Source organism: Amphiura filiformis, chromosome 6, assembly GCF_039555335.1.
Source record: "Amphiura filiformis chromosome 6, Afil_fr2py, whole genome shotgun sequence".
Classification (NCBI taxonomy): Eukaryota; Metazoa; Echinodermata; class Ophiuroidea; order Amphilepidida; family Amphiuridae; genus Amphiura; species Amphiura filiformis.
In genome coordinates, this window is record NC_092633.1 from 20,059,606 (window position 1) to 20,083,520 (window position 23,915).

Genomic DNA, 23,915 nt, shown 5'->3' on the forward strand with positions numbered 1-23,915 from the left:
TGTCTACTAAACATAATATTGTAACTTCAATATTTCTATCCATAAAAATCAACAGACTTGGAGGATAGTATATTATGCCTCTATGTTAAAAGTATCTGTGCTATCTTCTGAAGATGGTTTTCATGTTTTAAAATATATACCAGCTGATAACATTGTGCTATATTGAAGAAAATTTGCTATTGAAGTTGAAGTGTAGCAGATGGTATTTCACGAGTAGGATGCTATCATCTTAAGCATGTCATTAGTGAGTATTATCAGGTACAGTGGTTCCTCTTTTCTCCAAGAATATCAAATCTGGGTTAGAAGCTACCAGGGTTGATGTCTCCTTGCCGCAAGGAACAAGTACAGTGGTACGGCAAGGGCCATTATACTTCTACTTCCTGTAGATATAGTTTGATTAAACATGACAGCAAAAGGATAATCTTGAAAGCAGTGACAATATTTATGTCAAATTGAATAGTGTGTTTCAACATATAAAGGAATTCTTTCAATATAAAAGGATTGTTGTTTAGCAACAACAATAACTTGTTTGTGAAAAGGTCATGTAGCAGTTAGCATGCTTCGCAATAAAATGTGTTGGTTGCCGACAAAACCGTAGTTGCATGCAGTTTTGCAAGGCTACCCTGAAAAATAAATTAAACAGCTGGCTGTTTATTGTTGGTGTAATAAAACATTTATATCAGGGAGCAGGCATTTGTCTGATGTTCAATATTATACAGAGTCATTTAAAAAAGAAAAAAGAAGCGAAGTTGTAGTTCTTAAATTCTTGATCTTGCTAATTAGGTTATAAAGCTTTTAGTTCTAAAAGATGGCTTTAGAAAGCGAAGTATGCAGTTTATAAATATAGCAATTTATCTATTTGACATCAGTAGTTGTCTCAAAATAAATGCCTAGCTGTATCATTAATGCTTCATACAATTGTCTGCTCATTTTAAACAGTAATATATAAGCAGGTGCAGAGGACATTAAGAACCTATTTTAAGGTTTGCAATGTAATTTCAAGTAACAAATGCCTGCTACCGCGTATTTACAGTTTGACAAATGTGAGATTTGAAAGTCATTAGAAACCATTATAATAGATTGGTTTTTGTTACAATATGTGAAAAATTGATGGGGCATTTGGATTTTATTTTGAATTAAATTATAGGCAAATGTATAGATTTTGTAGCTATTATAGTAATGATAAATCTCAGGAAGTTGCAGGTAGATAGAAAATAAAAAGCATAATTATTTTTTTTGAAATCATAAAATTGCAAAAGTATATTTGCTGGATTTTTATGTGAATGCTTATACTTAAAACTTGAAGCTAATGTTGGTATTTGGTAAACTACAAAATGTACCTTTTATAATCCTAAATCTTCCTGTATTTTGCAAATAGAGGTGCTCGGAATATGATAAAAGAAACGCATATGAGTCAGGGACTTTCAATTCTATGAATTGCTTGAAAATAAAACAGAATTTAAGTTGAAAATATACATTTTTAACTTGGTTCAAATTAAGTTCAACCAATGAATAAGCTTACTTGGTGTGTGATCTATGAGGTAGAATTTCAAGTAGTTCTGACTAAGACTTACAAAGAAAGGGTCAAGTAGTAGCTCAAAATCCATTAGAGAACTCCGATGAATCTTAATTCATCTCAAACAAGGCAAAGTATTGTTATTATCTGTAGCTATCCCCGTTTTGTAAGTATCCACTAGGGACGTGTTGTAATACTGCAAGCAATTATTGATTGGGGGAAAAAGCTTGAAAGTCATAGACATAACTGTTACAGGTTATTGACAACTTCTGACATCAAGTTGGTTTGGCAGACTTATGTAATGACACCTAATACTTCATTGTATTGAAAAAATGTTCGACATCATTTTGATAATTGGAGCATCATAATAATATGATGTTGTTTTGTCTTATATTTTTATCAAAGATTTTCTTCTTTAAAGTCAGTATTGTCAAGTGACATCTTAAGGAGTAATTTGACTATGTGCCGATTACCAGTGGTCAACGCGCATCTCCGTCCGTGCCGCCATCGCTGCGTCTTTTGTCATCTCACTGACCATTTCTCAACCTTTGCTTGTGTTTGAGTTGTAGTGAATGGAGCTATTTTGTATGAAATCATAATGCATTATTCAATGAATTGAAGTGGTTGATTCGTGAAAAATATCTTGCGGAGAGTAATGAACTACAGGTTATGGGAATGTAATTTATGGCAGCTGGCTTGGATTGTTTGTGTAAGAGGGCTATGTGTGTGCATTATGAAAGTGCCACGTTAACTTACTTGGGTTTTGAAAATCAATTCTGTGTTTTTCAAAAACACATCAAATTATATTGTTTATGCATTTTCAATTGTATTTTGGATAGCAATGAAATTATTGTGGTTATGATTTGTGTGTATTTGTACTGGTGTTACAAACCAGCTTCAATTTTGTTTTATGTCATTTTTTTCTTTGATCAATCAAAAATGCTGAAGCTGAATCTTGCTAAATGTGGCGCATCAGGTAAACACATAATCCCTGATCACATGTAATCTAATTCGTGACAACCAACAGAGTTTGGTTGTCTTGAAACTATTGGAAAATGATATTGACTAGTATATCAAGTGGTTTTGCACTCACTTTGTTGTAATTCAAATTTGAATTATTGATGAGTCTGAAATGTTTGTCAATTAAGCTTATACGCAGTTGTATTCAATGATGCATACAATTGGGATTTAGCATGTAATATTAACTAATGTGCTTTAGATTCACTCAGTTGCGTAGATGGATTCAAATACATGCATATGCTTTGTTGTCTACAAGTTCAACACAATTTTGTTTTCTGAATCCCAATTTCAATTTATTTGTGAAGGTTTGTGAGTAAACAAAATTGGTGCAGATTCTGTAACAAGTAACTTTGTTTCCTGATTTGTGAAAATATTTGTTCAGTGAAAATAACTCTTATTTGAATTTTAAGATCAAAGAATATTTGTGCAAGTATGCTGATTGAGTGCATGCATTTTTTATCATCAGATACTGCGTAGTGCATGGTATACCATATTGAATATGACAATCTCCCGCGCCCTAAAACTTATTTTCTATATCAGTCAGAGATGTTGCTATTTTCGATCTGATCCTTATATAGATAAATCAACAGATGAAAGAAAATAATACGGCCATCATTTGTTTACAAATTTTTTATTCTTTTAAAGTCATCATTGGAGAATATATTTTGTTATTTGACATTTTCATATGATGGTCATTTTGTTGTGTAAATAATATTTGCATTAATTGTTTTGGCCAACAATTATGAGGAATAATGTACATAACAACATTTATAAAATGTGAGTATGTATATGTCTTTGTTTCCCTTGAATTCTTTGTCAGGTTTCAAAATTAGCATTACAGAGATACTTATCCTTACAAATCATTAGTAATTCAGATGAGAATATGATTTAATTTGATTTAGAATCTTTATTATTTTGTCTTCCCTGCTATATAAGCTTGAAGTTAGTACATGTAGCTACCATTCTAATCTATGATTCTATTTCTATATGCCTTGTTTTTCATCCATATTTTCATTTTGTCATATGAATATTGATACTGTAGATTTCATTTTTGTTGATGACCGAGATCCTCCTCTGTCACGGTCACATTGGCCATTGACATTGAAACCCGCTTAGCATGAAGCACTTCAAAGAGTGTCAGTGTAAATATTAAATGCAGAGAGAGAGAGTGTTATATTGAAAATATCAAATACAAAATGTATATGGATTTCTGATTTTATTAAATCATTTCATTTGCACCTGCATGACTGCATGATCAGTCAATGTTTCAATAAAAAATGTCTGACATTTCAAAAGGTTGTTAGAAAAAAATATATTTGTGCATAAAAAGTAAACACAGTAGTTCAAAGTCCTAAAGAGCTCAGTGAAATTAATTCTAATTGTTGAGCATATCTACCTTTTTCCATGATGTCACAATCAATCAAAAAGTCCAAGAGAAAGCCTGTAGTATATTGCATATGAAAAAGGTCTATAGTACTACAATATCTACGCGATGTTAAGTGTTGTTTTGATGGTTTGAATTAGAGCGATGACTTGAAAGGATTTGTGTGGGCTTGTAACATTACTCTGGCCTTCACATTGTTAAAAGGAATTTGCCATTTACCAAATTGACACGCAATGGAATGATAATAAATGTCTTTTAAGACTAGATATTTTAGCAACTACAAGTTCAAGTGTAGTAGTGGCACGTTTTGTAATTATTGTTGTACTATTTTTTATGATGGAAATATGTTTTGGATCATGGTATATGTCAAATTTACATGGTAAAACAAGTTTGTTAATTTAAAAAAAAAACAGCAGTAAAAAGGTAATTGTTGGGATCTGAATTCAATATTTGTTCATCAATAATGTTTGAAATATATAGGCCTACTATGTACACATGTATGAAAACCAAGAAAAGTCCCACTTTGAACAATTAATTAAATTTTCATTTATTTATTTTAATGTTTTCATTACAATACTTGAATCAAGAAACCAAAGTAGAATGTGATAAAATATTTTGCCTCATCAAAATTTAATGCACAATGTAATTTTGTTGATGAAAACAGAATGACATAAAAATTTGTAATTTTCCATTAGTAAATGGTGTGTTTAATCACAGATCCTGAAAGTGCATCTCAGGCCATCTATGTGAAGGGAAAAATGAATGTTCATCTTCGGCAGACAGGTAAAACCTGAATGCCCCATGAGGAACCAGTGGACGGACCATAATTCACTGCCTTAATTTAACAATCTCACTGCTAAGATATAGATACGTAATATATGACAATCATGTGGGCGCTGAGGTGAAAGCTATATAATTAACATGCATGAACATAATGGTGTACAATTACATGGTGGATGTGCCAAGGCATGCTTGGGCAGTGTAGAAAATAAATATGGAAATCAAAATGCGTGGCGTACGGTAATCATTATTCTGTATGTTGATCAGCACATGAGCCTCTGAGCACACGCATCTGTGCACCGATGTGCATGAGAATGTCAATCATATGTGGATCATATTGCTATGATTCAGATCTACAGAGTATTATATGAGCTTAATGTTAAATGGGTTATTTGAATATTGCAATATGCAATCATTTGTTATTAAAAAATGGGAAAATTGGTGATTAAAGTGTCATTTTTGATGATTTTGTAATACGTTGAAATATTAATATCCTGTTGAAAATCTGTGAGTTGATTGCATAGTCAGATGCATATATGTGTGCACAAATTTGTATGGCAGGGGACTTAATTTTTCCCACCTACATACTACTAGTACATGTAGTATGCCACATATGATATTCTTGATTATCGTGAAGGTAGAAATTACTGAAATGTGCTTGCAAGTGGAGTTAGCAACGACGACACATGCATAAATCATATGACAGTTAATGTGTACACAATGTGGCACTCTGATTAGCATACCACTCCAAATACATAACATGAATGCTGGCGTGCAGTGAGGCACAATGCGGCCCAGTTAAGCGTGGAAAGGAATCGCAAGCGTGAGAGGGAAGATGGGATGCGAGAAGGAAGATGGATAATACGGTCACAGCACAGTTGGTTGTCGTGATCCGTTCCTTACAAAGTCACAGAAAAGGATTTATAAATTGCAAGTGATTCAGCACTTGATATGTGACTCAATTCAAATACGACTGAGAAATAAAGAATATATTAGAGATAAAAGGTGGTCGCTTAAGTTGTCACTTGAATTGTTGAAGGAGATGTCAAATTCAATATTTTACTTTAAAGATGTAGAATTTTAACTTGTTCACATGCATCAAGAAATGAATATTTATACCATATTATTTGCTTAACACCATTGTAATTGCTAATATTTGATGAATGTGGGATGATTTGTGTGTCCACATTATCCAGCATTGTTTTCATTAGTAACTTTTTGGTCAGACAGAAAATTCACGGGAATATTTTATGGAAAAAAAAATCAGTGAATAAGGAAAATTTTCAATAACACTGCAAGAGATATATTGGTTGTGGTTCAATAGCAACCTTACTCTTTGTCTTCTGTTGAGCATAGGTAGCTCATATATATTGGATGTTGAGTTATGCCTCATCCTTTGTGCCAAAATCCCATGGATATAACGATGTTATGTCTGTTTTCCTGAATTTTGTCTGAGAAATATATTTATGTTTTGATAAACCTAGGGCTGGTGTCTTGGGATTTTCTCCATCGGATGATTCAATTTTATCGAATCGTGAAAACGTAAAATATATGTGTCATTTACAAAAGCAAATATTGCAGCTGAGATAGGTTTTGAGCTATTCAGAAATCATGTTATTTTGCGAGGCCATGATTGGCTTGATCACATGGGACAGGATGCATCTTCCTCAAGGTTATCATAAGAGAAGGAAAACTGTTCTGTAAACAGTGGCTTGGATTATTGAACCTCTATAACAGGTTTTAAATGGGGCAGTGAGTTGAGTGGGTGGAGGAATAGGAAGAGGATGGAGCAGAGAAAACACTCTGAAAGGATGCCCTAAATATTAGGTGTCATATTTCTCATCAAATTATCTTTTACAAAATGAGTCAAAACTTACACAGGTTAAGTTGAAAGTAAATGAAAAATGACAGAAAAAAGTGACAACCATAACAGGCTTCAAAGAAAATGTATATTAATTTTATATCTAAAAGTGAAAATTGTAGACACTAATTATGTAAATTTAATAGTTATTTCAAATTAAATATACATTTGCATGTACATCTAAATTTGTAGGCAGCTTCAAATGTGACAACACTAATGTCAATTTAATAGTTATTTCAAATTAAATATACATTTGCATGTAAATGTAAATTTGTAGGCAGCTTCAAATGTGATAACACTAATGTCAATTTAATTGTTATTTTAAATTAAATATACATGAATATGTAAATTTATAGGTGGCTTGCCATGAAAAATAAGTACAATTTGATATAAATTTGATAGTGACTATCCCATGATGACATTTTCTCTGGAGTTTTGAATCGAAACCTAGCCTCCAGTTATTACCTTGCAGGTACATTGAGACTCCTGAGACAATATATCTTGCTATACTTACTCATGCATTCTGTGCAAGTTTTTTGTTTCTGATATTGGTTTGCATAATTTTCAAATTGATTGAATGTGCACTGTATCAGGCTAGCATAGCCTGGAGCTAAATATATGAATTCATATTGATGCATACGGTAGGTACCCTAATTGCCGGTATGAAACAGGATATTGCCGATAGGGCAGCACTTGCTTGATTGGTGTGCATGCTTTATGTCATCAAATTGTAATTTTCATAGTATTATTTTTATTTGGGGTTTTGAAATGATGAAAAGCTGATGAAAAGTAGACTTTAGGTATAAATTGATTCTGAATATGTTTATGAGTGTACTTGATTTTTAAGTGGCGAAATTGGATTTTTCATGATGAAATGGGTAATTTAATCTGAAAAATTCTGAATGTATGGATCTAATTGATAAATAGTTTGCTCTACAATGCTTTGCTTTGTCTTTGGTTTGATGTATCAGGTTCTAAGTCTGTATTTTATAATCTGATCAATTTTTGAAGACTGAAGTTAATGTAATTAAGATGTTGTTTCCTCTTTGTTGCAAGCTTGGAAGTTATTTTTTTCATCATATTGAACATTGCAGCTAAATATATCTTGCTTATTTTCATTTTGTTCTTTCAGATAACCTGTGATATTGATTTCAACTTGATTTGAGTGAAAGAAAAAACCAACAACAGCAGATTTTGTTTCTCTCGAACCGAACCCACCACCTTCGGTCCACATGCCCAGCCCCTGAGCATGGCAACGCTTTCAGTGACGGACTGTGGTAATTGTTGGGCAGAAAGGATTCTCCAATGACTAGTAGATATAGCCCTGCCAAAGTGAATGTAGAAAGGGTGGTCCAGAATTTGCAAATTGGTAAGAATTTGTTGTTTTGAAAAACATTAAAAAGTAAATAAAACAGTCAGTTACAAAAGAAAGCAGTAACAGTAACAAGAAAGGTGGAAGAGATACTGATTTGTTACTGTTGTCATCAATCCAGGACTTTCATAATTCTAAAAATAGCTGCCCATTAGCTTCTTGGTGTTTTCATTCAGAATAAGCGAGTATACATCTAGTTAAAGATGAAGTTGAAATATCAACTGCACTCCATCTACTGACTTATAATTACTTACGGTAATGAGGAACGATGACCACTTGTGCAAAGCCATTATCATCTGGTTACTATAGTAACAACCTCAGAAGAGCAATTATTACTGTTTGGAAATTGGTGAATTGCAAGATTGATAAAATAACATTGGAGTTTTCATTATGCAGGGTAGCTCCATGCCAAGTACTGCTGTTTTTAAATACAGAGTATCAGTAAAATCTGGATTTTGGGAAAGAACAAATATCATTTTACAAATGAACAAAATAAGTATTTTTGTGGCTTTTTTTGGCACAAGATGACCCAGCAGCCAAGGCTGAAACAAAGTGTCTCCAATACGTAGTGCAAAGTGACAGGCTTGCAGCTGAAAGGTTCAAAACATGTCTAGAATATTTCACAGTTTTTGTGTTTAAGTGAGGATATTGTTCAAAATGTTCTAGAATAGGACACATGTCTGTACAGAATGAAAACAATATACTACAACACAATGAGCCACCTAGGTAAGCTATCGTGATATATGTTAAAGACAGTCCCTGAATTACAAAAAACAGATGTCAAAATATCAATATCAATTTGTTTATGTTGTTCTGACAGTGTCTTACAACTAGAGGACTGTGATGAAATTGACTTAAACTCAACCAAATCCAGTATATCAACATGTAAGAAGTCCAAGAGTGTTGAAACACCACCAAGCAACAATGGAGAGAAAGGTGCTGGGGCAGTTGCAGGTGGTGCAGTGACATACAGTGGTCCTTCAGTTAACCGCCAGAGGAGAGGGCTTCTGGAAGGCCTATGGGGATGCTTAAGACCAGTATGGACAATTATAGGCAAAGCTGCTGCAGCTGAGAACAAAACTATTGGTTAGTATCAATATTTGTGATGTGTTCCTGCAAGAACATTGAATGGGCCATAGCTGCTATATGTATTATTTTTAGTATTTGTGTAAAAAAAAAAGCTAAGCTATCAGTCACCAGGGACGCAATACAGGAAAACAACACCATATATAATAGGTTAGTTCTGGGAGACAAATTCAACTTCCTTGAAACAGTTGTTAAACTTCACATGCAATGTTCTGTCAGTCTGAAGATTTACTATGATGAACTAAAATTAAGTAATGTATGCATGTATTCATTTTAATTGCCTACAATATTGTTCTGCATTCTCAGGAATTTTATCAAGTATATCTGAATACAGTATGGTTAAAATTGCCAACATTTGCTTGCTTTGCACAACTTGGGCAGCACACATATGGTAGAAAAAATGGTTAGAAGTCATCAATCAACAGCACATTTGTATGATATCATATATATGCAACATTATCCTTGCCATTTCCCCACAGCCGACGAATGGGAGGTGCCATTTGAAGATGTACGTAATTTGCAGTGGTTGGGGAGCGGGCTCAAGGTGCCGTATTTTCGGGAATCTCAAAGCTTAAGAAATCGCAGTGAAAAAAAGTGCGGACGACGAAAAAGAGACCGATATCAAACATCTCACGCAAGCTGAACCATCCAAATATCGTGATCAATCAAGTAAGTTGTGGTTGCAGCAGTTACATCGTTGTAGATGAGATGAGGGAAGGGGCCTAATTTTGTGCAGGCAGCTGCTGTCGGCCTGCAGTTGATAGTCATAATAAGCGTGTAGTGAATGAGGTCTTTTAGAATTTGGGTTATTAGATGTGGATTGGTGTTTTAGAAATAGACAGTAATGGACTTTGAAATGAAAGAATATATAAGATGGTGAATCTCTTAGTCAAGGAGAATGACACTTGTAAGGCCATAGGGAGCACTGTTGTGTAAGGATGGTAAAACACAAGTTTCAGAAGTCATTTATTTTCACACATTTTACACTTTAAAACTCTCTTGTGAAATAATTCAAATGCATTTTAAAGGAAGATAAATCATAAGTTGAGAAAACTAATTTATATATGCATGTATATAAGGTTGCTAAACTGAAAAACAAACTGATTGATTTAAAATTGGTCAAGTTTGAAATATTTTCCAACATAAAATTTGTTCACTTAGTTGGTACCCGGAAGAATACTATCGATAGGTAGATTGTTTGTTGATTGATGCAGGGATTGACTTAGTGAGAAAGGTCTGAAATAAGTTGATCCATTTAGGAAATGTGTTCCACATAGGGGACCTGTTACCATTGACTTTCAATTCCCAATGAAAATATGTTGATCTTATGTGACAAAGAGTTTGTACCATTAATGGGTTGTGTAATGTAATAGTTTGACTAAATAGCTGTTCATGAAGTTGCATAAAAAAGCAAAATATTTGTTTGTTTGTTAGTAAGAACATAAGTCTAGAAGGAAATTTACTTGCAAGTTGAAAGCGACTGTAAAATATCCTCCTCATTTCCTTTGATGAAACTTTATATGTTGTAATGTTGTACCTGAACCACTGAACCAACGTTTAATGTTCTTAGCTTTTGTACCGTCAATGTGTTTTTTGTTTTTAAAACTGACAAGTAATATCAATTAATATTGGCTTGATTGTTTTTTTATCAGGGGTGTGTGCACAGTAGCACCATGCTACTGTATATTGATGGAGTACTGTCCATATGGTCAACTCTACGAGGTGTTACGAGAGGGCCGAGAAATCCCACCTCATCTGATGGTTGACTGGAGTAAACAAATAGCCCAGGAATGCATTATCTACACGTGACACAAAATCATACACAGGGATCTAAAATCGCCCAAGTAAGTTTTGCAGACTGCAAATTATGATTTTAGTAATCATGTGACTTCAATCTTACATCATATATATATTTTTCTCAAAATCAGTAACCTTAAGAGGCGTGGGAACTATTACCATCAAGTGGAATGGTAAATTACGATATTGCATGATATGAGTGGAGTGTGAGTGCGGGATTGAGAAACACTTGTGTGTGAAATATTGCCACTTCTAATTAGTGACAACCACAATATTGCAAGAAACAAAATTAGTATATGAGAATGTGTAATTAAGAAACCTGTTTGTGAAGTATTGCTTCTGCATGTGTTTGTGCAAGGTACCAGAACATAAAGTATAGATATGTTATTCCGAATGTGATCCGTAAAAAAATTGTATGTGTCAAATATTGCTCTTTCCTGACGTACAGCTGGTACTTTGTAATAGGTGTGTGTGTTATAAATTTCAATGTTCTTAGATAAGGTTAGAAAATCACAAGAGAATATAAAATAATGAATGGAGTGTCTATTTCAAGAAGAACAAGTGGCTTCCGCAAAACCGCATCATAAATTTAGCTACAGTGAGGAAGCTTTTACAATCAACTCCTCATTCTCATGGGAATACCGGGAATGCAAAATAATTGGAACTTTGTAGTGTGGGAATGATATTATAGTTAAAATTTTGAATAAGTTGATGCTGTTAGTACATAGTGGGTCATTGATCGGAAGTTTGAATCGAAAGTATTTCTGATCATCTTTACCGGGATGTGGTTTTATTTGGCTCCAGGGCAGATTTTTAGAGACATCAACACTTAGTCGTAAGTAACGTCAATGTCTCCCTATAGTAACTTTGTTATTAGGGGGTGAACATACTAACATGATTTGAATAAGTGGTTATATGTGTAAAGAAATGTAATGCTTGTGATGTGGGGGGTGTGTGGGTGTGGGTGTATGGATTGGTGCATATGGTTTGTTATTAGTTCAAGAGAACTTGCTTATGACAATACAACAAGGACCTTGAAACATAAGTCCTGTGAAAACATTTGAAACAGGGTCCTATACCCTACTGCCCCCCTCTATTCGCCGATCGCATGGTCATCTCAAAACAAGGTTTTACCGGCAAAGTTTGTGCTGTGTGTGCGTACACCTGTCAAACGCATGCTTTAAGTGCCACGTAAGCTTTGCAAAAGCCTTCTGGCGCATTGCTAGAAAAGTGTGAGAAACAATAATGCACATATTGCGCATGTGTGCGCAGGGAGAATCTCGTTTTGGTAGTAAGATGGCGGATCTGTGCACAGGGCGAATAGTTAACATCCGCTTTGCATTGACCTTGTGAGGCATTTTCAGTTTTTGTGAGGCCTTGGCATGATATCACACCGGCAAATACTTTTGGACTTCAAAAATATTTTTCACTTTTCCAGGGCCTTGGGAAATGTGTGTTAAGCAAAATGTTTTTATGTATGTGTGTGTAAATACTTTATGAAAAAGGAAACTTTTTGTCACCAGCACGTATGAACTTACATTCGAGATAAAGGAAATGTTTTTGTATTTGAATCATGTCATGGATGTGAGTTTGTCATGCTTTAGGAAATTGACAGGAACATGTTATTTTTGTTTTGCAAGTACTTCATTGTCAGATATAAGTTAATCAAATCAGAGGCAAATCAAATGTCTTATCATAGGGAAGGAACTCAATAAGTGAGTGGTTTCAATTTGTTTAATTTTTGCAGTGTTCTAGTCGCCAACCATGACTGCCTGAAGATCTCAGACTTTGGCACGAGTCGCGAATGGAACGAGAAGAGCACCAAGATGTCATTTGCAGGAACTGTTGCATGGATGGCACGGAGGTGATCAGGAATGAACCATGCTCAGAGAAGGTAGATGTGTGGTCGTTTGGTGTGGTGTTATGGGAATTACTTACCGGAGAGATGCCTTATAAAGATGTGGATTCATCAGCCATTATTTGGGGTGTAGGGAGTAACAGCTTGCAGTTACCTATCCCTTCAACATGTCCTGATGGATTTAAACTGCTTATGATGCAATGCTGGTAAGTAATCAAAGAGTATGTCATAATAGAGTAGATTTACTGTCATTTTTGAGAAAAGGATCTATCATATGTGATGCGATCAAGCAAAATCAGTCGGAACTCGGAAATATTGATTTTGAGATATAATAGCCAGACAAAGGCAATATTTCCTTTTGTTTTGGGAACTCATTAATTGCTCATATCTTTGGAATTGGTTGTTCAATTTCAATGTTGTTTTCTGCTAAATACAGATTTGTAAATGCTTTTTACTATCCTATAAGAAACTGCAAATTTAATATTTCCGAGTTCCGACTGGTTTTGCTTGATCGCATCACATAAGAGGTTTGTAATTAGGGTTAGCTGTAATAACTTCAAATGTGAAGTAATCTGACTTCAGATATGTATTGAATAATATTTGAAAGTTACTCACTTAGTTATAATGCTCAATTAAACATACGCCTCAGCTAAAACGCCTCAGCTAAAAGAGCTTTTACTTGTTTAAAAGCAAGTTGGTAATTTTTTCATGATATCCTAAATGGGTAGATACAATTAAAGTCGCTTTCAGGTATTTCAAATCCACAGAGAGGATAATATTTACCATTCAATATGATTATGTAAATGTTGGGTAGATGAAGTTACATTAGCTGTTACTTTAAGAAATGTTGACTCTGGAGTGAGGGTATCAATTTCACCATTGAATACAATTATGCAAATTAACTGAATTAGTATTTTGAACACACTTCTGACATAGTTTCAATAATGACTTTGTACTATACTTATTATTTTTTTATTATCTCTTACATTTCATCTCTTTTTCACATCAATAGGAGTGCCAAACCTAAGAACAGACCATCCTTCAGACAGATCCTGATGCACCTAGACATTGCAGCTGCTGACTTCCTTTCAACACCACAAGAAGCTTACTTTGACAAGCAGGTAGGGCTCATGAATATTAAATAGATTGAAGTAGAAAAATATATTATTCATGAAGTTACAACTCAAGTTGCTATTTGTATTGAATCCTTTAAGAAAAAAGATTTAAAGTGCAGAGTGTCAGAAGTGGAAAGTTGTCATTGTGAGGAGCCAAATCTCATGAGGCAATTCCGGAAAGAGGTGAATAGATTTCTTAACGGGATGATGGAGATTATAATTTTAGTTCCATTTTGGTATGAAATATTAAACAAACTTTTATGATGAGGGGAAGAAAAGTGAGAAATTTGTATTGTAAAAAATTATAATTTTATGGGAGAGTAAGTGGAATTAGCTTATAAGCAATCTTTTTGTGTCGAAATTATTTTGTGTTTTTGATGCTTTACTTTCTGTTGACAAAAGTGAATTAAGAGATTGCATAATTTTGTGATCTAAAAATTAGTGTATATAAACAAAACACAAATTTATTTCATTTTTTTTATCTACTATTCTATTCGGTGTTCTAATTTAAAAAAAAAAGATTACTTTATCTTATATAGTACACTATTTAAATTTAATCTTGACTTTCTTAACATTTCACCTGGCATTGAACTCAAGAGTAATCAAATAAGTCAGATATTTTGTTCCACACTAATCCACTTAATACTTTAATTACAACACTTCAAATTCAAAGATGACCGCCATTACAGCGTTCACTCTAAGCCTCCTAAGATTTCAGCTCGCTAGTAAAATCATATCTTGTAAAAGCAAATATAACTTGCATGTGGCTGAGAGCAAGTTGCGGCATGCATTTAGCAGCTCCCCAATCGCAAGCTAGCTCCAATTATACCACCTGATTTCTTCTATTGACCCATAAGCAGCCTATTTATTTAATGACATCATTTGGAGACAACTCGTGTGTCCGGAATACAAACCAGATAAGAGGATCATTTGTGTTATGAAATCAAATTTGGCTTTAAACTTGACTTGGGCCATTCCATTTAAATTCCACACTCCCCCTGTGGAAGATTTTGGAAATATCTCCCACAGGGGGAGTATGAATTTCAAATGAAATGAGTGCATTAGGCAGCTCCATTTGAATTTCATACACACTCTAAGAAAGATTCAACCTGAATCTTCCCTGAGCCTGAGGGAGAGTGAGTTTCAAATGGAGCTGCTAACGTGTTCATTCCATTTGAAATTCATATTCCCTTTGTGGAAGATATTTCCAAAATCTTCCACAGGGGTAGTGTGGATTTTAAATGGAATAGCCCATTTACAATTGTCAGGTCAATGCTCCTGTTTATCCAAGTGCATTTTGTATACTTTATCTCTGCACGTTGAGATGAGGTGAAGCATTTTCAAGTTGTGAGTCAGATTTCTATTACCGTGATTTATCGCCCCTTGATCGCCACTTTCTGCTGCGAGAGCATGCTTCATGAAATTTTATTACATGATCATTATCAGAAGTACAGGAAAGAAATTACATTATCAATTTGATTATTCCTTACAAAGCAGGTACAAATATTCCTAGTTTAATCACCAGTGGGTATTGTAAATGAGTTTGAGGAGTCATTTTGTATGAATCATATATAATGTAATATAACATTCACCACTGATATATGCACGTGAATCATTAATTCCATGTTCATTTTTTCTATAAATAGAAAAAAATACTTAGCATTTTATGCGTGAAAACAACATACCTATGTGTTGTCTGTAATAAATGATGCATAATTATTTGAAATCATTAGCAAAATATGCTCTGAAATTGCTATACCAGCATTACTTCATTCCATAAAGAATGACATGCATGATTGATCATCAATTCCCTCATATTTGCCCATTTGGATTTTATACACAAAGCCACCCTTGTAGATTTCTTACTAGTATGCGGAGGTAACCTCGTCCGTAAACAAGTAAAATATGAAAACTGGATAAGAGTCGGACATGTTTAGAATTGGGATGGTTTGAATATGATATAGACTCTTGGGTGTAGGCTACGTGAGATAAATGCTTATCTAGCTTCACCTGTATTGGGTAGCCTATCTTGTTTGCTTAATGACATCATAATGTCATATGAGTCTACTTTGTTTATCAATAAATATTATTTGTTTGTATTATCACTGAACTTTCGTTTAGTCTAATACCCTCTGTTACGAGTCATGATTCAATCTGGGTAATTAGAAGTCCTTAATTCCAAAATGATCCGGATTAATTTGATCTTAACCCCGATTGGCCAAAAAAAGGTTTTCATTATCAACTGACCCAATCAGCAACATTGTTAGAATAATTTCACCAACGCAAAAAAATTGGAGTGAATTATTTGAAAAGCTCCATGCTGATTGGTGATTAAAGTGAAAATATCATGTAATTGACCAATCAGAGGCAATGTTAGATCGGCAGGTAGTGCTCAGGGGTTAATGATGAACTAGGAAGTAACAAATAATAGGAATAAACCGCTTCAAGATAAACAAGAGGCTCTGATCTGTACCTATAGGGTTTATAGATTAATCAGAAATGAAAGATGATACTAATCTTCAGCTTAATATTAATTTCATGGTTTTATTTGTTAGTGTGTAGGTGTGTTATTTTTCTACTACCCTGGATAAAGTATGAGGATTAGATAGCATTTGTTTTGTTAGTTTGTAAGTCAGCTGGGATTCTCATATAGATTGTCGAATTGTCCTAATCATCCAACTGGATCTCATAATACTGCAATTACCTTGCTAGCTTGTTTAATAGTCATTCACTACTCGCAAAATACTTGATTCCAATCATCCGATGGGATTCAGGTGTTTTGTTGCGACAAATTGTACACATTTTTTGCCCTAGATTGGATTTGGGATAGAATTATACTGTTAAGTAAACAGGTAGATTTGCAATTGATCAGCAGATCTTACAGACATTTGCGGTGTAAATTTCAAACATATTTTTCTCATGGTTTAATATTTGTATAATGTAATCATTTCTAAAAACCGTACTTTGTTTTCCATTGGGACTGTAGAATTAGCTGCACATTTTGTGGCTGTTGCAGTATTTGCTTGCTGACATAGAAATTTATATCAAAGTTGATACAAATAATGCACATTCCATGAAATCTTTGTGCTCTTGATGTGTGTTGTTGTAACATTGACCTTTATCTTCAATTAGATGATGTTTGTTATCCAGGTATTCATTCAGTCTTGGAAAAAAGAATTTGTGGTTTTATCATGCTATGTTGATTCAGGTGGTTAGACTAAGAATAACAAGAATTTGTTATTGTTATTTGACCGCAATTAATTAGTCCAAAATACAGGTGCACAAATCTTACATTACAGTGTGTATTGTCAATAATACTTACCGGTACACACTTTGGTAATTGAGGAGGTGTTTTTATCAAAGTGTTTGTTTGCATACAAATTTGATGTATGCTCCAGAAGTCGTTCTTATCATTTGGATTCAGGCAGTTATTTATTATTAGACTTATTTATCTGAATTTGATAATGATAAATAAAAGAGATAGAGGAGTCCATATGATTGCTTTTAATTTGTGTAACTGCTGCTGGGGTTGAGTCATACCTAACCATAAATTAGTTGATTTTATTTCAGCATCCATATATTTTCATTATAATTCAGTGACATCATCTGCTTGTGTTGCATGTCAACAAAGTAAAATTAATTTCAATCAAGTGATGCGGCTCTAATGTCAATGTCAAATCTAACTCTATTGTTATCATGTGTATGGTTTAGTTCAGGGATTTTTATTGTTTAATGCTGTAAAAATATGGTATAGGGTGGAATGAACTGACTCTGTTTTGGATTTTGTTTCACTGTTAAAATTTGAATTTGAAATATTGCTAATTTGTTCATAATTAGTATTATTGTTGAAAAAACCTTAATGTTACTGGTAAACAGGCTTCAATATTTCCATCCAGAAAGTGTTAAAAGTCACGAGGTATCGTTTTATTAATGCAACAAACAGATGGTGCCGTGCATCGCTACAATACCAGCTGTGTGTTTATGCTATGATGTGTTTTTTTATGATCCCAGTTGCTATGGCAATTTTACAGGTCTATTATCTTGTAGAATAACAAATTATTAATAGATCCTCTAGTACTGGATATTGTTAATGGGTTCCAAATCTGGATCTGGCAATATTTCAATTCAGGGAATTTGTGAATGATATTTAAATCTGTGTAAAAGATTTTTTCATTATCTTTAAAACTATTTTTATTTAATTGGAAGAGACACATAGAAGCCCAATGTTTTATTGAAACTGAGCAAGTGTATTGTGATGTAGTTCTCATTTTAGTGAATATGAATGAACTTTATTGAAATGTGTGAGTTTTGTTCTTACAGTGTGAATATTAATTACTTGTAAATAACCACTTCAACAGAGCTTGAGGATTAAGGGCTGTGTAATGACAAAATGATTTTTTTCCCAACCATGTAACTTTCATGTTAATTAGATTTTTTCGTTAAATGATCCTCTTATTTTTGTGTCGTACTCAGGTGGACTGGAGGGAAGAGATCAAGCTTCAGTTTGAAAAGATGAAGAGTGAGGGCTCACATCTTCACCGTATGGATGAAGAGTTGATCAAGAGGAGACAGGATGAACTCAGGTAGGTAGATCAAATGAGGAGGGGTAGTACTCGATTGGAATGGTTGTGTTATACCGTATGGCGTAAAAGTTTCGAAAGGTGGTATTTATTACAAGTGACTTTCAATTTAGTGAAAAAACTCTGGGCAAAAGTCAATATATGAACATTCTACTATGACGATGAATTGGATGGAAATTTAATTTGAATAGGGTTTGTCCAATTAATTTTATGATCATAACATGAAAGTTTTAAGCTTACTTACCATGCTTACATGCTATGGGAATATTTGCATTTCGGTCTTTAAAAATAGGGGGGGGGGCATTTTTAGGGGTGTTAATTAGAGAGAATACGATATGTGGGAATGTGCAACGACTATTTATTGTTCTAAATGATGATTTTACCCATCTTTATTCTTATGGCTGTTATTTCAAAAACACAAAATTTTATATTAATATATATTTGAGAAGCAATATTGCCTTGGTGGAAGGATCCTTCTTCGTTTTTTGCACATTTTTTGTGTGTTTTTTACTGACATATAGCCATATGTATTATATTTAACATGCATGTTGTGGCAACTTACTGTTAACCATGAATTGTTATTTTTTGTACAGTCATGCACAAGACATCAGGGAACACTATGAGAAGAAGTTAGAAAGAGCTAACAACTTGTACATGGAGCTCAGTACTTGCTTACTGCAGCTGGAACAGAGAGAGCGAGAGATAATGAGGTAAGCAGGTCATAGGCCAGGGTCATCGATCATTTTTGTGTGTAATTGAAGCACACATTAGTGGTGAACACCTAATGTTGTACAATGTAATGATATAGGACACATGTCTTTGTGCAACCTGAAAGTAATGTAGGAGTTTTGGTATGATTTCAAATTTCCATTAGCATTCCGACATGGAAGACCGAGGACTGGTATCCAAAATCTGCGCTGGTCAATTGGCTAGACTAGAGAATCCTGGCTCAAAAAGTCCCTGTGTGTAACGCTATGGTAAATCTGCCATATTGCATTGTCAAATACGGGACCCAAAATAGTGTACCATGAACCTTACTCGGTAAAGGTCCAAAATCAACGATAATCTGTGTTCTTGAGCATCAGAAAGTTTTGATTATGTAGTGTTTAGCGCATATTGGCAAAATAATCCGAAGTTAGGGACACCATTTTTCCACCCATGCATGCCAATCAAAATGAAGCATAATATGAATCGGGTAGATATAAATTGTCTTTATATTTTCTGTTGCCATTATTAGGAGAGAACAGCAGCTGACAGTGAAGAAGAAGCAACAACGTGTCATCAAGACACCCATAATCAAGGCTCAAACACAAGTAGAGAGGCTCATCAAGAAATCACTACAGCAAGCTCACAGCACATCGTCATTAGTCAGGTATGCATATCTTGTTGCTAGAAATGGGGGGGACAGCAAATGTACTGTTTTTATGACTTGCTACCATACTTTGAATGATTAAATGTACAATTCTTCTTGTCAGTTTGGAAAGTCTGTAGAGCAAAATATATTTACGGTAACCTTTGCTCTTTGATTCCACAAACAAGCCTTGTAAAACCCACTGCCACAATCATTAAATGATGCACCACTCACATTAATCAACATACCGTAAAGATTTGCCTAATGATGTACATGGGCTCCTTTGCCTTGGGTAAATTTCACAAGTAGAGAGCTTCCTCCTCCTAATCAGCTTATGAATAATATTTGTCTTTTACAGGACTTCCAGCCCTGGGAGTGACATAACCCTGAGCCCAGCAGAAATCGATCCCTTGAGCAATCGTCGCCTTCACCATGCGTCTTCACCACGGAGCCCAGTTGTGCCCAACAAAACCTCTCCAAGTCGCTCTCAGAGCCCAGCGCAAAAATGAGACACAGAAGAAACAATAGTCTTGGCAGAAGTAGCTTTGGAAAGGGGGCTGGAAGCCCCACTAAAGAAGTTCCTCCACCGCCTCCACCATTGCATTCTGGCACATTGCCAAGGACTGCTAAGGAAAGGTTACGACATGCAGAAAGTGCACATCTGAATCAGTCAGACAACGAAAAATCAGACTATGAAAGGAGGGCGCTCAAGCGTGCTCAGAGTGAAAACTTCAAGTATTTCGGACCATCTGCCTCAATTAGAGAGCCTGAACTCATTCAAAATCAACAAAATGAGAATAGAAACTGTCAATCGTGTAAGAGCTTAACTCAACCTCATGGACAAAAGGTCAGCAAAGTAAGACCAGGAGACCTATCCAGTCTCTGACCGTGGTATGAGTACCACCACCAAACAATACCTCCCTGCAGAAAACACCCACTTGTTTCTTGGTACTGGAGCATGTATAAGCACAAACCCTCTATACCTCCCATCTACTTCTATAACCCATCATCTGCCTGCAAGTGACAGTGATGATGTGAATAGCAATACACCCACAGATACTACTCCAACTTCTTTGAACTGCAATAGCAGCAGTAATGGGAATGAGGAGGGCAGTACACTGCCATGTTCCTATATAGGTGAGAGACTTGCAATTACTCATAAGAGTCCAATGAGAAGAGCAGGTGGACCAGGAGGTGCCAGGAGGTTATCACAACACAAGAGAAGTCCCTCACCTTCAAAGAGGAAAACGTCTCAGGGTAGGCCGTTGAATGAGATTATCATCAACATTACAAAGGTAAGTTCGATTTTAGATATTTAATGCCAACTTGTTATACCATTTTCCCCCCTGATGTGGCAGTGACGTCAGTGCGCATTTCATAATTGGGTACAGCATCAAATCGCTAGCATTTGCGTGCACATGATTAAAAACACTGCATAGATGCATGTGTGAAACAGCTGCTTCAATGCGTTGATGTCACTGCTACATGGGCGAAATATGGAAGCAATTGATATAATTGTAATTGGACAAAAAGATGAAAACAACAAGATACATGCATGCTGAAGACAGAAACTAAGTCTTTCTTACAAAACATACATGTAACCACTCATTTGGAATGAAACTCTTGTTTTATTGCCCTAGTGCAAACAAACCTACACCCCAAATTTATTGTGCATTGTTATGCTAAAGCTATTTACGCAGCAGTTTCCATGTGTCCTCGGTAACAATACATTTTTGCATAGGTTTACAAAACCATAAATACCCAAGACATCCCAAGTAGGAGCAAATAAACTTGCAGATTTTCTATACATGGCAAACATGTTTTTGTCTAGCAGGATTGGATCCACAAAGCATTTTTAAAGCATTTAATAAGTAAACTGAAATTATGCTGTAAAACATTATTCTGGCTGTATAGAATTTCAGATTCATATTATTGTGGTTGCTTTTAGTTGCACCTCATCATTTCTAAGATATGTGATAGTTGAAATACTTTAAACTTAAGTTCCTTGTTTCTTTCCTCCCAGAATGTTCATGATGTATCGTCAAGTGATGAAGATACCACCAGGTATGATCATTCCAGTGATGAAGAAACCATCTGTCAGGACAGGTAAGTCCTTATTCTCTCTGTAATAGTGATCTGCCAGTAAGATGGCAATCATAGACAACTGTAGCAAAGTGAAATACATGCGGCCAGGCCCGTAGCCAGAATTTATTTGGGGGGTGCTGATTTTGAAAAAGTGGACCTTTTTTCCCAAATTTGGACCTTTTGGACTCGGATTTGGAAATTTTGGACCAAAAAGGCATAAAAACCCTCTATTTTTTTTAAGCTTGTTACGCTTGCAAATGGGACTTTTGGGCCAAAAAGGGGACTTTTGGGCCTTTGGCAGTTTTTTTTTGGGGGAGTGTGTCACACCCCTGGATACTGGGCCTGTATGCAGCACTCTCTTCTGATTCCAGAAAACTACAGCACAAATTTATCAGCATTTCAAAAAAAAGATCATGTTTTGCCAAATGAAACATATATATAGCTCAATCTTAATTCAAACAGATAAATGGACATAGATCAATTAATTCATGAATTCACTGCTGTCTGCTGCAATGCATGGAAATAGGGTAACAACACAATACATATTTTCCCATACTATACTTTTTAAGATTCATACTTCAGTATTGTGTGCCAAGTCAAGTCCATGCCTAAAATATTAGCCTACATGATATCAATGATTCCTTTTTGGGAAGAAATTCTAAACCGTTTTTCTAACATTTTGTTTAACAGAATACGAAGCTTAACACGAAAGTATTCAGTGGGTTCAACTTGCAGTAACTGTTCAGATGATGAGAACACCAGCTCACGTGGGCCAACACCGAACCATCCAAGGGTTATTACGCCTCGTAGTTTATCGTCCACCACACGTAGTAGCACACCAGAAGTGCCAAGTGACCTAGGGAACACACACTCAGATGGGTTATCAGATAAGGAGAGAGCAGTGCGTAAAGTGATGAAGCAAATCTCAAGAGAAAAAATATTTGACGTAAGTATGCCTGTGTAGTTTTAGCTATAAGGCCGAAAAAAAGTTAATATTTTGACTACTTGTCCCTTCCCGCCTCAATGTCTGGAATTTACCAGATTTTTTTAGATAGATTTTTCAAAGATTGTAAGACTTTGGAATATGTTAGGAAAACTTCACACATATAAATAAGTTTATTAGAGAACAAGGATCACTTCCAAGTATTTTTGTGGTAATCTAGGGTTTATCCTCTTTTTGAAGAAAAAAAAAAAGAAGAGTCTCCTCATATCTTTGAGCACTGTTGGAAAAGAACAAAAAACTAACAATGCTCATTTTACATTGAAGAAAAAAAATTCTCGCTCATAAATTCATGAAAATCCTGTGAACGAGAACCAAAACATTCATTTTCCTATTAAAGTGCAAAGTTTGTTCTTAAATTTAATTGTAGTGAATTTTTGTTTGTTTGTTGTTTTTGGTTTTGGTTGTTGCTTGTATTATCCTGAGGAAAAGGTTGTAAGTCAGGTGTTGCAAATTATCTCGGATTTGAGAGAAGTTCAGAGTAGTATGCAGATCCAGTAAGGCTTAACTGTACTGTTGGAGGCTATGTGAAGATAGTAAACAAACCAATTTAATATTAAAAAACACAATTACTGTCACACTCTGCAAATGTGCAAATTCTCACATATTTCTATCACAATTACAGATGTGTACATGTTATATACTGCATAGTCAGGTCATGTTTGCAACCTTCAAACTCTTTATTACTTGCATGATATCTATTAAATCACTATATATCAATCTATTGTGTGTATACAGACGGCAGCTGACTATGATACAGATTCCTCAGATAGCAGTGGAGATGAGGGACACAGTGCAACAGGGAAAACCAGCCTCAGGACAAGTGACTTCCAGGCATCGTGGTAACTCCTTCTAAGGCGATTATTATTGCAGTGATACCCGTGTAAGGGAAAACATAATGAGGCTTCTAATAAAGACTGTAGATTGCCCTCATAAATGAGACAGGATTTCAAAATTGGGAAGGCTATTTTTATTGAAGAAAAAAATGAATAATGTCAAGAAGTATTAATTAAGTAAAGAAAATCATGTAATCTGTTGTTAAGGTGGAAAATTTTAATGTATTTTAATCTGTATTGTCAACTGTAGATTCGACAAGTAAGAAAAAATATA

At 34.8% G+C, this 23,915-nt stretch overlaps 1 protein-coding gene across 1 annotated transcript; it reads left to right on the forward strand.

The window, feature by feature from the left end:
• Positions 1-7,810: 7,810 nt before the first annotated feature.
• Positions 7,811-23,651, forward strand: LOC140154397 (mitogen-activated protein kinase kinase kinase 13-like). The gene is given in 20 exon segments (XM_072176965.1): positions 7,811-7,852; positions 7,855-7,930; positions 8,458-8,572; positions 8,754-9,019; positions 9,499-9,574; positions 9,576-9,688; positions 10,181-10,208; positions 10,672-10,863; positions 12,564-12,673; positions 12,676-12,880; positions 13,687-13,795; positions 18,263-18,372; positions 18,963-19,079; positions 19,607-19,741; positions 20,079-20,209; positions 20,212-20,591; positions 20,593-21,015; positions 21,744-21,826; positions 22,496-22,751; positions 23,544-23,651. Coding segments are annotated over 20 exon segments (3,075 nt in total).
• The last annotated feature ends 264 nt before the right edge of the window (positions 23,652-23,915 follow it).